The sequence below is a fragment of the Diaphorina citri genome, unplaced genomic scaffold (genome assembly GCF_000475195.1).
Source record: "Diaphorina citri unplaced genomic scaffold, Diaci psyllid genome assembly version 1.1 scaffold321, whole genome shotgun sequence".
Classification (NCBI taxonomy): domain Eukaryota; kingdom Metazoa; phylum Arthropoda; class Insecta; order Hemiptera; family Psyllidae; genus Diaphorina; species Diaphorina citri.
In genome coordinates, this window is record NW_007377756.1 from 70,075 (window position 1) to 84,487 (window position 14,413).

At 37.1% G+C, this 14,413-nt stretch overlaps 2 protein-coding genes across 13 annotated transcripts in view; both read left to right on the forward strand.

Moving 5' to 3' along the window:
• LOC103507546 (phosphatase and actin regulator 1-like) overlaps nt 1-14,413 on the forward strand; it is a 37,722-nt gene that overhangs the window by 18,122 nt on the left and 5,187 nt on the right. For both annotated transcript variants that reach the window (XM_026822372.1, XM_026822371.1), the window contains exons 3-5: nt 237-338; nt 1,213-1,293; nt 12,560-12,826. In XM_026822372.1, coding sequence (XP_026678173.1) covers nt 237-338; nt 1,213-1,293; nt 12,560-12,826 — 450 coding nt within the window. The remainder of the gene's footprint in view (nt 1-236; nt 339-1,212; nt 1,294-12,559; nt 12,827-14,413) is intronic.
• On the forward strand, nt 4,600-6,941 carry LOC103507542. 11 transcript variants are annotated; one of them, XM_026822373.1, is made up of 2 exons: nt 4,600-4,960; nt 6,378-6,941. In XM_026822373.1, exon 2 carries the CDS (start codon nt 6,550-6,552, stop codon nt 6,868-6,870), a length of 321 nt encoding a protein of 106 aa, XP_026678174.1. In that variant the 5' UTR covers nt 4,600-4,960; nt 6,378-6,549; the 3' UTR covers nt 6,871-6,941. The 11 variants fall into 11 exon arrangements, with proteins under 11 accessions (XP_026678174.1, XP_026678175.1, XP_026678176.1 ...); XM_026822374.1 differs by having other exon boundaries at nt 6,381-6,941; XM_026822375.1 differs by having other exon boundaries at nt 4,600-4,931.

A 14,413-nucleotide genomic window follows, 5' to 3' on the forward strand; every position in this document is an offset into this window, starting at 1 on the left:
ACCCCAAAAAAAAAAAAAAAAAAAAAAAAAAAAAAAAAAAGAAAGTAATGCCAATGAAAAAAGAAAGCACCTTTTTGTGTTTAACCTAATCCTATATGTAACCCTAGTCACTGCTCATTTGTGACAGCTCCTTTTTGTAGCAACTTTTCATTGTTGTGGCTTCTGAACTAGTACCTACCTCTAGTTTTATACCTACCAGGGTAATTATTTGAATCATGACCTCATTCTCTTTTCAGCTCTTGAGAGGAAGATTTCAGTGCGGGCAAACCGAGATGAGTTAGTGCAGAAGGGAATTTTACTGCTGGACAGTCCTTCTACCAACTTAGCCCCCACTTTTGGTAAGCCAAAGAGAGTGAAAATAAGAGCCCTAACCCTTGGTAAGCAGCAAAAATTAAAATAAAAATAGAATAGAATAGAATGGATGGATAGGTGGATAGAAAAAATGAGATCCAATTTATCCCTTCTTTTGGTAAGCCAAAAAGACCTAAAAGACAAGACAGTAGCCCCAAATTCTGGTAACAAGCTGGGCCCATCCCTCCGGGAATTTTTTAGCCCGTAGTTTATTCGATCGTGGTTAAAGAAAATCAGTACCTATGTACCTAGGTACCTAATTTGTTTAATATTCAGTTTATGATTATTATTGATTTTACTTTCATGTAATGATTTAAAATCAAGTGATTTAAAATCAAGACTAGAGCCCGTTCTCCCTTTTCTCCTTTTAATGTCTCCTAATAACTACCAATATAATGTTTAAGTCACCCATCCATTTATTGGCCTTGCTCGGCGTAGCTTAACATAGGTGACGCTAAAACCGGTCTTAAATGATCGACTGAAGTGTTAAAACTTTCTTGCTTTGAGTTCATAGGTCGTCGCGACAAATTTCGAGATCAGAGCTCATTTGTGTGAGAAAATGTGAAAAAAAATCCTTCAAAAACATGGCAGGATAAACAAGTATGTTCTTTTCTAATCTAAAGGGGGAAGGTACCAAATCTTCTTCTTTGCCTTTTCCCGTGTTCAGATGGGGTCAGCGTTTTTTGTCAGCCTCTCAATCAGCCCTAACTAGGGTGATTGCTTTGGGCTGACATTTGGTTTTGGCTACAAAATTTTACGAGTGGATGTCCTTCGCTCTCAACCTTTGCTATTTTTTTTTTAGCAAGGGAAATTCAGGCCGGTATACTCCCTAACATTGCTTTCCGTTTCTCTCCTTCACAGGCAATGAAAACTTTGTCGGTGCTGTTGTTACCTCAAGCCATAGTTCTTTCAGTATCAATCCTTCTTCCCAGTCCTATATAGGTAAGTCACCCTTGCTCTCCAGGCTCAGACTGTCTGAGACCTGGGTCTGTCAGACATCTACGCGTCCAATCTGACAGGGTTTATACTTTATACGCGACCGGGAAAAACTGGAAAAGTCATGGAATCTGAAGATCGGCCAAAATGTCATGGAAAATCGTGAAAATTTAAAGAAAACCCGGAAAATTCATGGAATTTGTCACCTGGTCAAAAATTAAAAATGTTCCAATTAAAAATCAAGTTTTTTTTCCGAAAAACGACCTGCGGCCCATTCCCCCTCATATTCCTTTTGATGTTCTGCATATTGCATATTTTATTTAAATGAAGGGGTAATCTTACCGATTTTTAGGTACCTCCGCCCCCTATTTTTCTGGGAAAAGTCATGGAAATTGTCTGGAAAAGTCATGGAATTTCATTCCGGGAAAAGCGTATAAACCCTGTCTGAGATGACAGACCGTGATCTCATAGACCTGACTCAGTCAGACGTCTACGCGTCCAATCTGAGATGACTAATCAGACCATCTGACAGACCGCGGTCTCTCAGACCTGAGTCACCAACTTGAGATGGGCCCCAGGCTGGTATCACACTGCACGCGTAGACGCGCGACTTTGAGTAGCGCGTAGTTGGCTGCAAAACCAAATTATAGAGATCCTCTATATGAGAATGAAAATGATAGAGATCCTCTATATGAGAATGAAAATGATAGAGATCCTCTATATGAGAATGAAAATGATAGAGATCCTCTATAGATTCCATATCATTTTCACAGGTTCATTTTTGCAGGTGACACATTTCTTTAAATGTGCCTACGCGTTCTTTAAATGTGCGGAAAGCCTAATATTTATGTACTATCAAACAGGTAAACTTAAACCAAGAAGCCTCAAGCTTGAAAAGTCTCTTGGTAATAATAAATAAATATTAAATATGAATGAAAAAATCTAAAAGATAAGGGACCACTTGAAAGTTAATTATAAATCCGCCATTTTCAGGACATGAAAAATTCAGAGGGAGACAGAGACAAGTTGAAGTTTAGTCACTCCTTCCTCCCTCTCTCCTCCTCCTCCCTCTCCTGTCGGGGATTTTTAACTCTCCGACTTTCCCTTTCTCTCTCTCTCTCTCTCTTCGATCCCTCTTTTTCTCGTATTCTCACCCCCCCCCATCCTCTTCTGTTGTGTCCATAAGGATTTTTTAGCTCTCTCTTCCTTGTTCTGTCCAGAAGGATTTTCTAGCTCTCTCTTCCTCCTTCCAAACCTCTTTCTCTCCCTTTCCTCTCCCCACTCCTCCCCTCTCCTGTTTTATCTCCCTTCCAATTTTCTCGTTCTTTATCTCACTCTCCCTCAGTTCTTTTTTTTTTTTTTTTTTCTTTCTTTCTCTCTCTCTTTCTCTCTCTCTTTCTCTCTCTCTTTCTCTCTCTCTTTCTCTCTCTCTTTCTCTCTCTCTTTCTCTCTCTCTTTCTCTCTCTCTTTCTCTCTCTCTTTCTCTCTCTCTTTCTCTCTCTCTTTCTCTCTCTCTTTCTCTCTCTCTTTCTCTCTCTCTTTCTCTCTCTCTTTCTCTCTCTCTTTCTCTCTCTCTTTCTCTCTCTCTTTCTCTCTCTCTTTCTCTCTCTCTTTCTTTCTTTAACTCGTGCCAGTCGTGACCCTTTTCTCCTGACCCCATTTCGATTGTTTAATATAAATGAGGAATATGAATGAGTCCCCTCCTCTCCTTCCTTTCTCTCTCTCCCTCCTCCATTCTTTTCAGAATTCTCTCTCTGTGTGTCTCTCTCTCCCTCTCCCTCCCTCTTTCTCTTTGTCCCCCATCGTTCTCCTTCTTACCTTCTTTTTCTTCTCCTCCTCTTCCTTCTCCTACACTTATCTTTCTCATTTAAATTAAAGTGAAAATTTGTGTAGAAATACTAAGAGATGAATGACTGGGAGGAACCTAGAAAATAATTAAAGAAAGCAAAAACTGCTGTTTTAAGAAGGACAAAAAAAATTACATAAAGGAAATGGAGATTGCTCTATTTGAACTGCTAAGTATCTGAATCCGAAATAAGGGCTCTCCCCTTAGAAGGAGAGAGAGAGAGAGAGAGAGCGAAAGATTTTTTCATAATCTTTCTGGATCTAAAAATTTCAGAATTTCAGAACTGGAGGTTTATAGGAAAAGCTCGCGCCCCCCCTGATTTGTCTCCACGCCCCCCAGTTTGAGAACCTCTGCAGTAGAGAGTGGTTTCGCGAGACCAAGTGTAGCGAAAAAAGTCTGCAGTGTACTGGCACGTTAAGAGAAAAGGAGAAGAGAAAAAAAAAAGAGGGAGTGTGTGTGAGCTGTGAGGGGGGGGGGTGGGAGGGAGAAAGAGATGCAATAATAAAGCACAGAGTGAAAAATGGACGCTAAATGGAAGAAAAGGAAATGAAAAATATTGCTGAAGTGTTTTTGAACTCCTCTAGTGAACTATAAACTAAAAGAAAAACAGAAGTGAGAACAAGAGGAGGGAAAAAGAGCAGAGAGACAAGGGAAAGAGGAAAACGAAGAGTAGAGAAAGAAAAGAGAGAGAGGAGAGGAGAGAAAATGGAGAGAAAGAGAGGAGAGAAAATAGAGGGAGAGAAAGAGAGTATAATTTTCTTCTAATGTGATTTTCACGAGTCTGGAAAGTTTTCAGTGAAAAATATTGCTCCAATTTCGGTGTGATGAGAATAAGTAAACGCAAAAAAAAAATAAAATAATAATAATAATAATAGTGGAAAATCAATAGAAATAAAAACTATAACTTTTTTCTGTTTTTGTGGAAAAAAAGAACATAATAATAAATTTGAAGTTTTAAAAAATTAATAAGTATTAAAATTGTTAGGTACATTTGAAAATAAATATTGAGATTCGTGAAATGAAAATTTCGACACGGGGTTTCGACTTTTCGAATATAGTGTAAACGGACGGGATTTTGCGATTTTTGTGCATAACGAAAAATCTACGTAAGCTCCAAGCAATTGAATCGAACTAAGCAAATCTGATTGGTGGATATATATTTTTTTTTCTTTGTTTGGCCAACCAGATTGCTTAAACCGAGATTAAAACTTAAACGAAGATTAACACATTGTGTACGATGTGATCCATTTTTGTATCACCGTCACTTTGGTGGTGGTACGGTGTGATCCACTTTTGTATCACGAGACTTCCTTCAATCCAAGGCCCGTGATACAAAAATGGATCATACTGGAGACCTCTACTCTACGTGGTTTGATGTAGGGTTGGGACATCGAGACGAAAACATCGATGTTCGATACATCGATGTTTTTAAACTTCGATATATCGAGTATCCGATGTATACATTCCCCCGAAATCAATGGGGAACCCTCTTCGTGGTACGAAAAAGTAGTGTAATAGAAAGTCGTGTGCTATTCACGCCAGATTTTTGTGTTCTGTTCGTTCTTCATTCAAGCAACACGGACGGACAATTTTTTTTTTTTTTTTATTTTTCTGAGTTCAAATTTAAACAATGGCGAAAAGTGTTAAACTATTTTGATTAGGGAGTGCCTATAATGTTTCCTTCTAATAATTTTCCTCTGTAATTATCCACCATTCATTGGTTAATTTGTAATTTATTTTCTACAAATTTCGTGTTAGAAAAAATGGTGTTTCCCTCGGTTTTGGCTGTTCTAGTTTTGTGCCACTTTTTCTTCTGTTAAGCCTTAAGTACTACTTTTTATCAATAGTTTGTAACCGTCTGGTTACAAAAATTGTGCATGCAAGAATTGAAATTTTTCTCAAACAATGTTTTTCCATCTTGGCTCTTGTTTGAAAAAAATTGTGTCTAGACAAAAAGGACAAATGAAATGTCACCGTTGGATGTTTTAACACTTCCTTGTTGTTTTGCTACAAAGATCCATAAATAGAATGGGAATTGTGTTGAGCAGAAGTGTTTTTTTGAATAATAATGCTGGGCTGTGTACAATTGTGTTTTTCTAGGAATTCATAATTACATGGATGTGTTTTTCATGACTTATGCGACTGCTTGAGTGATGTAAAATTGGCCACAAATATTGTGTACATTGGCTGATAAATTAAAAGTTTACTAATAGCTTTCATCGAGTTAAACTTCCATTTCATAGGCTTTTCAACCAAGACAATTACTACAAGATGAGAAATTTCTGGTCTTGTCTCATCTCAAAATTCACAAGATGGATTTTGTATCGTGGTTTAAAAATACAAGAATTTCACATCTTGTCTTGTATTCCATTGCCTGGTATATTCCATTTTCATTGCAAGTTTGCAACACATTGAAAATGTTAAGAGGTCCTTGTTATTCTGAGGTTGATTTCTGTAGTAGAAATTGCACAAAGTTCATGATCTCATTTTGCCATCCAAACCACAAGGCTTGGATTCTATGAAAAAAATTACACTTTGCAAAAGTTAAGTTGTAGGTGGATACCTATTAGGTTCAGAAGAAAAATGTTTAAAAACTTTGCACAGAAATATTATATTTGTGACATCAAATTTTTTTGTGAAGTGCAGACGTATTGCTCTGAAAAATGCAACCTCAATATGAGACTTGAAAGATTTTCTCATTCAACACTCAGTATATGGAAGTACATACTTATTATGGGTATCTAATTATTTACACCAAGTTTATGTGAATGAGGAATAAATAATCTTAATATCTTTGGTCAGAAATACATTAAAATATTCTAACAACTTTAATGATTTATACTGATGTAGGTTGTGGTGTTTAAGTACCCACATAATACACTCATAAGTACTTACTGATTGGAGGAACACTGTTTAGTGTTATCTAAGACTCAGAAAGATAAGGTTCTTATGAAATTACTCAATCACCTTCAGATTATAAAACTGTATTTGAATGTGTAATAAGTATTGATCTGTACACGAGTCAATAGCATCAATCAGTAACTTTCCCCTAGGCCTACAGCTTGTGTTAAAGTGTTCGTTCAACTCAGATCATGCTTGATTTGGGTATTACTTGATTCAGACATATGGTCAAATGTCAACTGACACTTTAATGTAGGTACCTAATTAACACCAAAGAAACATTAAATCCAGGAAACAAAAAAACTTTTTCTATAACCAAACACAATTTGATTTTATTTTCTAGTAGAAAATGTTGGTGTAAATAGCTATGATTCTAACAACTTATACTCAAACTAATTCTAATCTACCTAATTGATTTTTTATAAATTGGAAGAGACCATATTCCTCTCCCGTGAGAAACAATAATGTAACCCAAGTTCAGTGTCAAGTGAAAACCCCTGTGCCAAAAAGCCAACATGTCCCTGAGGACAGGTAGCGTCTATGTCCTGCCCACAGGAAACCAGGGCGGTAGTAATGCCCCCAGTGGCAGCACACCAACCAGTCAGCCCGGAGCCATTGTGCCAAATCAACCACAAGTTGCCATTGTAGCTCCGCAGAAAATTATCCCCCCACCAACACAACCTCAGAAGAGTTCCAGCTTGGATTACTTGAACTTTGAGGAGAAACGGCAAATTATTGCATCTAGTTTGTCGTTGACAGACTTTCTCCATCACAATAACACCTCGGGAAGCTCTACGACACCTGCTTCTCCCACCATAGGTAGTTGTCACTTGTAACACTTGAACAACTGCATGACAGCAAAGGACTGAGTTTGTTCAATATACCTACTCATGGCAAATTAGTTTACATTATTTTGACCTAATTTCACTTCTAATTGACTTTTTTTTTTTTTTTTTTTTTTTGAAAGATATATGTTTTTTCTCGATCATACCACGACTCTTCCCGTTACTTTCCTTACCCCCTATAGTTGGCCGAAGTCAAGGGTTGGGATTTGGTCTTCAGAAGAGGCGAGATCATATTTTGAGAAGAAAATACGGCTAAAGCTAAATATTAAAGCTTCCCCTTAGTTGGTGAAAAATACCCGAAGAAAATCCCTCATAGGTACAGTGGAACCTCCCTCGAGTCCAATTTGTAGTTGATCAAGTGATGTGAGGTCCAAGTTTTACCTGGAGAATTTTGTGCTCTAGTTTGCTTGTCTGTTCGTTGGGATTGAACCCACACCCTCCTGTCTACCAGGCAAGCGTCTTGACCACTACATGTCTGAATTGTCTGATTAATCTATTTTATTATTTTCATACATAACTTCTCATCATTTCATGCTTTGAGTTCTCATGTTTATTTCCTTTACCTATTTCTTTACTCATGTTAAAATTAGAAAAATCCCCAGTAAAGATAGTCTTCTTTACTAATTTTTGAGAAAGTGGCATCTGTTATTGGATGCCATTTTATGATTGACGATTTTTTTCCTTAGAATTTTGACAGAGGGAACGGTAACTGCTAAGGTTAAGGTCTTATCGTCCCGAAATCAAAGAGAGGAGAAAGTCAGCCGTTCTGAGAACGAACCTTCTCTGTTTAGACTTTAGATTTTAGATTGAGGATATAATAGATCAGTTGCGCTTACTTGGGTGATGTTTTAAAGTCATAGAGGAATTCTTTTTCTTCTACGACTTCTAGATACCGAGATAAATCTATTTAAAAAATACCGGTAAATCGTGAACTTTGACGTCACGACATACGCTCCCGTAGGCGATGACGTGATAATTTATTACTCCCGCTTCGTTTGTTTGCGCGCAAGCGTTTCTGCGCATTTTGACGTGAAATCTGACGTCACAAGTTCACAACTCTTTGAACTTTTTCATTACAACGGCAATTAAAAATTTAATTTTCGACCTTTTAAAGTTCCTTTTTCGGAGTTTGGACCTCCGATTTGGATTTTTCACAACTTTTTACGTAGGAATCGACCTTTTATTAATAATATTTTCCCAATAGATCAGTTGCGCTTACTTGTGTGATGTTTCAAAGTCATAGAGCAGGAAAAATGAGGACCAACGGAATTTTTCTTTTTCTTCTACGACTTCTAGATACCGAGATAAATCGATTTAAATAATACCGATAAATCGTAAAGTTTGACGTCACGACATATGCTCCCGTAGGCGATGACGTCATAACTCATGACTCCCGCTTCGTTTGTTTGTGCGCAAGCGTTTCTGCGCATTTTGACATTAAGTCTGACGTCACAACTCTTTGAACCTTTTAATTAGAACGGCAATTAAAAGTTGAATTTTCGACCTTTTAAAGTTACATTTTCGGAGTTTTGACTTCAGATTTGGATTTTTCACAACTTTTTACGTAGGAATCGACCTTTTATTCATAATTTTTACCCAACTGCAACTGCTCCATTGCAACTCCTCCATTCCATATCCTCGGCTCGGATTGAACCCACACTCTTCTGTCTACTAGGCAAGCGTCTTGACCACTACATGTCTGATTCATCTATAGATTTGGATTTTTCACAACTTTTTACGTAGGAATCAACCTTTTATTAATAATATTTTCCTAATTGCAACTCTTCCATTCCATATCCTCGGCTCGGATTGAACCCACACTCTTCTGTCTACTAGGCAAGCGTCTTGACCACTACATGTCTGATTCATCTATTTTATTATTTTCATAATATAAGTTCTCATCATTTCATGCTTTGAGTTCTCATGTTAATTTCCCTTTTTTCTTCCTTTTCTCATTTTATTTGAAAATTTGAAAGAATCTAAAGATAGATTTTAAAATTTTTGAGAAAGTGGCATCTCACATTGGATGTCATTTTACGACGTCGCGGGTTGTGTATGTCGAGCAACTTTCAAGGTGCTTAGTGATGGGAAAAATGAAACTTTTCAGGGCTCCGGATCCCAAGTTTCGAAACGCTCTAAGGCTTCGGATCTGAGTTTCGAAACTGAAACCTGAAACTTTCGGGTCCGTTACGTAACGAAGCAGACTAAGCAGGGAGGTTTCAGTTTCAGTAGGTATTGACATAGTTTGTAGTGCACTTGCACTTCTGTCTTTACTAGAGTTGTGAGTCTGAGATTTCATAGGGTGTCATAATTCAAGCTTCTGGCTTCTGTCTTGCGCTTCTGGCTTCAAAAAATGAAAGTGGAGGAACTCGAACCCACGACCTTTGCAACGTATACCAGCCATACTTGATAGTTGTTATCTTTATTATCAGCGAGGGGAAATAATAATTAGGGGTCGCCTCGAGTTTCATTTTCTTCATCGCTAGAGTACTAGAGTTGTGAGTCTGAGATTTCATTAGGTGTCATAATTCAAGTTTCGAAACTTTAACTCAGCGGTTTCATAAAACCGGATCCGTATTCTCGGTTTCGAAACAGATTCATGAGACACATCACTAGTTGTGTATGTCGAGCAACTTTCAAGATACTCCCTAGCCTAGGACACACTAAAAGAGAAGAAAAATGTTTCAGAAACAAGCCTGGAGAGTAAAAAAGTTGCTTGATTGTTGCCCAAACATTTCTGGATTGTTGAGAAACAATGTTTCTGATGAAAATGTTGCCCATGGGTAGGTACTAGGCAAAAGAAGAAGAAGAAGAAAAAACTTCATAAGAAGATCCAAAATTTTTCCAATAAAATGGGATTTTTTTATATTCAATTATTGTGAATAGTATAGTACTATAGTATGTTAATAATGTTTGGTTACCTTAAAAAAAAAAGCGTTTCACTGCCGTTTGTATTTCGTAGCAATGAACCAACTGCTACTTTAGACGCATGTAGTCAGTGTCGTAGCAGACCCTATACCTATAGGATTGTCGGATAAGAAAAGTCGTGTGCGGTTCACGCCCAGAATTGTTTCTAGATGGGATGTTATCTTAACAAGAAGAGTGTTCAGTTGAGTTGTTACTCGCGGGAAGTCATTATATTAGTTGCGGTTGAATTCACATCGTGCCCCGAAGTGTACTGGTGTCGATTTGTATCCGTTACTTGTGTGATCTGTGATATTATACTTTGGTGATATGGTCTTTTTGGTGTAGGTCAATTAAGAACGTAATCAAAAATAGAGATGGATTTTTGTTTTATTAATTCAATTTATTCGTTTTAATTGCACAAAGAACACGTGTATAATAAAGTGTCAATTAAATAATAATATAATAAAAAATAAAGTGACGACTATTTTTTCTAGGAAACTTTTATTCTTTTTCTTTAAGAAATGGAAAATCTTGTGACATACCTAATTATGTCCTGAAATCTGAAAGTACCCACTAAGTAATTTTGTTGGCTGTTAAGCTTTTGAATGCGGACAGAGCAAAAAATACTTTTTAAACAAAGTAATATTATTTCAATTATTTAATAATACATATTATTTAATAATTATTTTAGTCATGATTAAAACACTATTTTCGTTCCCTACTTAAATATTAAATAGATTCTTGTTTTCTTCTCATTTAGCTGGAATTAAAAAATCTGCCTGTCATTCCCAACAATTAAATAAAGAACAAATTGTTTACGGAAGTTGTTTTTTCGCTATTTCGATAGGTCATAATCATAAATTATTTGCAAATGAAGAACAAACTCTGCAACGAGTGAAATTTTACCATTGTGCTGACTAAATGTAAGAACAAATTCTCAAATTGAGCACAGTGTTAACTAAATGTAATAAATTAAACCGAATATCATCATGGTTTTGGTGAAAGTGAAAATGCTGTCGAGACCCAAATGTGTCGACAAAAGAAAAGGTAAATGAAAATTTCATCGAGGTTTTTATGTACGACAATACAACATCCTCAAATAAAAAATGTGTTAACACATAATAGTTGGAATAATATACCCTTTATACCCTTGAGTAAAAATTTCACCGCCGCGAAGTTTTTATTTCGTAGCGATGAAAAAACCTAAAGTAAACCTAAAAAAACCGATGAAAAAACCAGTGTCCAAACATAGTCGACCGGACGTCGATCTATGTTATCGAGGCAGTGTGGACGGTTCGGTCGACTATGTGTGAACACACCTTTAGACTCGTGTGGTCTGTGTCCAGCGGTCCAAGCGGGTTACTAGACAGATTTCGCAACGCATTTTTTTGGGGATCGAGTACGATGCTCGACGAGTTTTGGTTTCTGCGCATGACACACATTATGGGGTTAATATTAAATAGACTCTTGTTCTCTTCTCATTTAGCTGGAATTAAAAAATCTGCCTGTCATTCCCAACAATTAAAGAAATAAAAAAACAAATTGTTTACGGAAGTTGTTTTTTCGCTATTTCGATAGGTCATAATCATAAATTATTTGCAAATGAAGAACAAAATCTGCAACGAGTGAAATTTTACCACTGTGCTGACTAAATGTAAGAACAAATTCTCAAATTGAGCACAGTGTTAACTAAATGTAATAAATTAAACCGAATATCATCATGGTTTTCAGTAAGTATCGTCTGGAACTATTAACCATCAAAAAGAGTCTGAAACTATTAACCATAAAAAAAGTCTGAATAACCATCAAAAAATAGTAACACTCGTAAAAACTTTTTACTTTTTCTAACAGGTTTGATACTTCCTGGAACGTTAAACTAAGAAATGAATTAAACAATTTAGTTTTAAAGCTAAATAACAAAAAATCGTAGCTGAAAAAAAAAAATAGAAAAAAAAGACGATGATGACAGTAAGTAGAATCTAGATGCTAATGATAATGACAATAATGACATCTCCAACAGTCATCCGGACCATGATGACGATGACGATAGTGATGATGGTCCGATACTGTATAGAAATGATGACGATGATAATACCTTAGCAGTTACAGTTCCTGTCAACATCGGACTGTAATGTAAACGCGTGTTTACACTCATTTTATTAATGTTTTATTACAACATTATAAATTTATAAGCAATTTATCATCATTTCCCGTGGATATTTTCGTAAACATCTATGTTTTGCTCACATTTTTCGCGAGCTCCATTCCCGTTTATCATTCGCTGAGCATTGTTTGGGCACATGGTTTGTCTATATTTAGATTCGCGCGATAACATTATTCAAGAAACACAGGCTAATCTGGCTATAAGATAAAGAGTAGGTGTATCTGGTGGCGTGGTACATTGATAGTGTGGACATGGACATATCCTAGAATGGACATGGACATATCCTAGCGTGTGGGAAGAAGATAACATTCATTCCACTCGGTACCTGTTCTATGTCTACGGACCATTTTATTATTATTATTATTATTATTATTATTATTATTATTATTATTATAACAATACAACATCCTCAAATAAAAAATGTGTTAACACATAATAGTTAGAATAATATACCCTTTATACCCTTGAGTAAAAATTTCACCGCCGCGAAGTTTTTATTTCGTAGCAATGAAAAAACCTAAAGTTGTGTCGAAACATAGTCGATGTGTTTTTTTTTTTTACTTTTTTTCATTTTTTTAACTCTCCCACTCCCGATCTCTCTGTCCACAGATAGCAGTAACAAATCCAAATCAGGCGTTCCCCCTCCAGACAGCTCCTGTCTGGGTGGGGGCGCCCCCATGGGCTACCACCCTCCCGGTTGTGATATCGACGGCGGACCCGGGGTCCCGGGTTCGAAGCCCGAACGGCCCTCCACCCTCGTACCTCCGAAAATTACCAGACGTCTTCTCTGTTACCATAACAACAATACGCCCCCGCCCCCTAGTGATAGCTCTCCCCAGTGTACATACTCTCCTATTCAATATACTCAACATAGTGGTAAGTTATAGAATCGGCTTTCCCCCCAGTGTACATACTCTCCTATTCAATATACTCAACATAGTGGTAAGTTATAGAATCGGCTTCCCCCCCCCGCTCAAGTCGGCTTCTTGTGAAGATGGAATCTTTGAAAATGAAATTTAGTACTCATTAAGGTAGCTAGACCCGCGAAGTAACTTGATCTGTATCGGCCTAACAGGGCTGGCTAACAGGCTGTTAAGGTGTGTCCAAACATAGTCGACCGACGAGGTGAATCTATGTTGTCGAAGCAGTATGGACGGTCCAGTCGACATCGATCGACGGCCCGTCGACCACGTGTGAATACGCCTGTAAGGGTTACAAAGAAGGTTGGTGTAACCCTCCCCTAATCTTCTAATTGCGTCGAACACAAAAATAATCATATTGATCTCTTTTTCTTTCTTTTTTTCTAGTTAAGCAAGGTCTTTTTACTGAATTGTTAGTTGTATGTATTATTTTTTAACCCATCAAATATACGAGACCTTGTTTAGACTGCTGGGGTAAAGGGACTTTTCAGTCCTATTCGGGCAGGATAAACAAGATATATTCTATTCTATTTCTATTCTATTTCAGTGCAGACAAATGAAAAAAAAAAAATGTATTTATTTTAGGGTTTTATCTTTAAGTACCTATTTATATTGTTTATTATGTAATTGTAAACCTTAAAACTAATTCTCTCGCTCGACTTTTTTTCTCTTTTCTCCTCTCTCCCTCCGTCTCCCTCCCTGTCCCTCTTATTTTTTTTTCTCTCTCTCTCTTTCTCTCTCTCTCTCTTTCTCTCTCTCTCTCTTTCTTTCTCTCTTTCTTTCTCTCTTTCTCTCTCTCTTTCTCTCTCTCTTTCTCTCTCTCTTTCTCTCTCTCTTTCTCTCTCTCTTTCTTTCTTTAACTCGTGCCAGTCGTGACCCTTTTCTCCTGACCCCATTTCGATTGTTTAATATAAATGAGGAATATGAATGAGTCCCCTCCTCTCCTTCCTTTCTCTCTCTCCCTCCTCCATTCTTTTCAGAATTCTCTCTCTGTGTGTCTCTCTCTCCCTCTCCCTCCCTCTTTCTCTTTGTCCCCCATCGTTCTCCTTCTTACCTTCTTTTTCTTCTCCTCCTCTTCCTTCTCCTACACTTATCTTTCTCATTTAAATTAAAGTGAAAATTTGTGTAGAAATACTAAGAGATGAATGACTGGGAGGAACCTAGAAAATAATTAAAGAAAGCAAAAACTGCTGTTTTAAGAAGGACAAAAAAAATTACATAAAGGAAATGGAGATTGCTCTATTTGAACTGCTAAGTATCTGAATCCGAAATAAGGGCTCTCCCCTTAGAAGGAGAGAGAGAGAGAGAGAGAGCGAAAGATTTTTTCATAATCTTTCTGGATCTAAAAATTTCAGAATTTCAGAACTGGAGGTTTATAGGAAAAGCTCGCGCCCCCCCTGATTTGTCTCCACGCCCCCCAGTTTGAGAACCTCTGCAGTAGAGAGTGGTTTCGCGAGACCAAGTGTAGCGAAAAAAGTCTGCAGTGTACTGGCACGTTAAGAGAAAAGGAGAAGAGAAAGAAAAAAAAAAAAGAGGGAGGGTG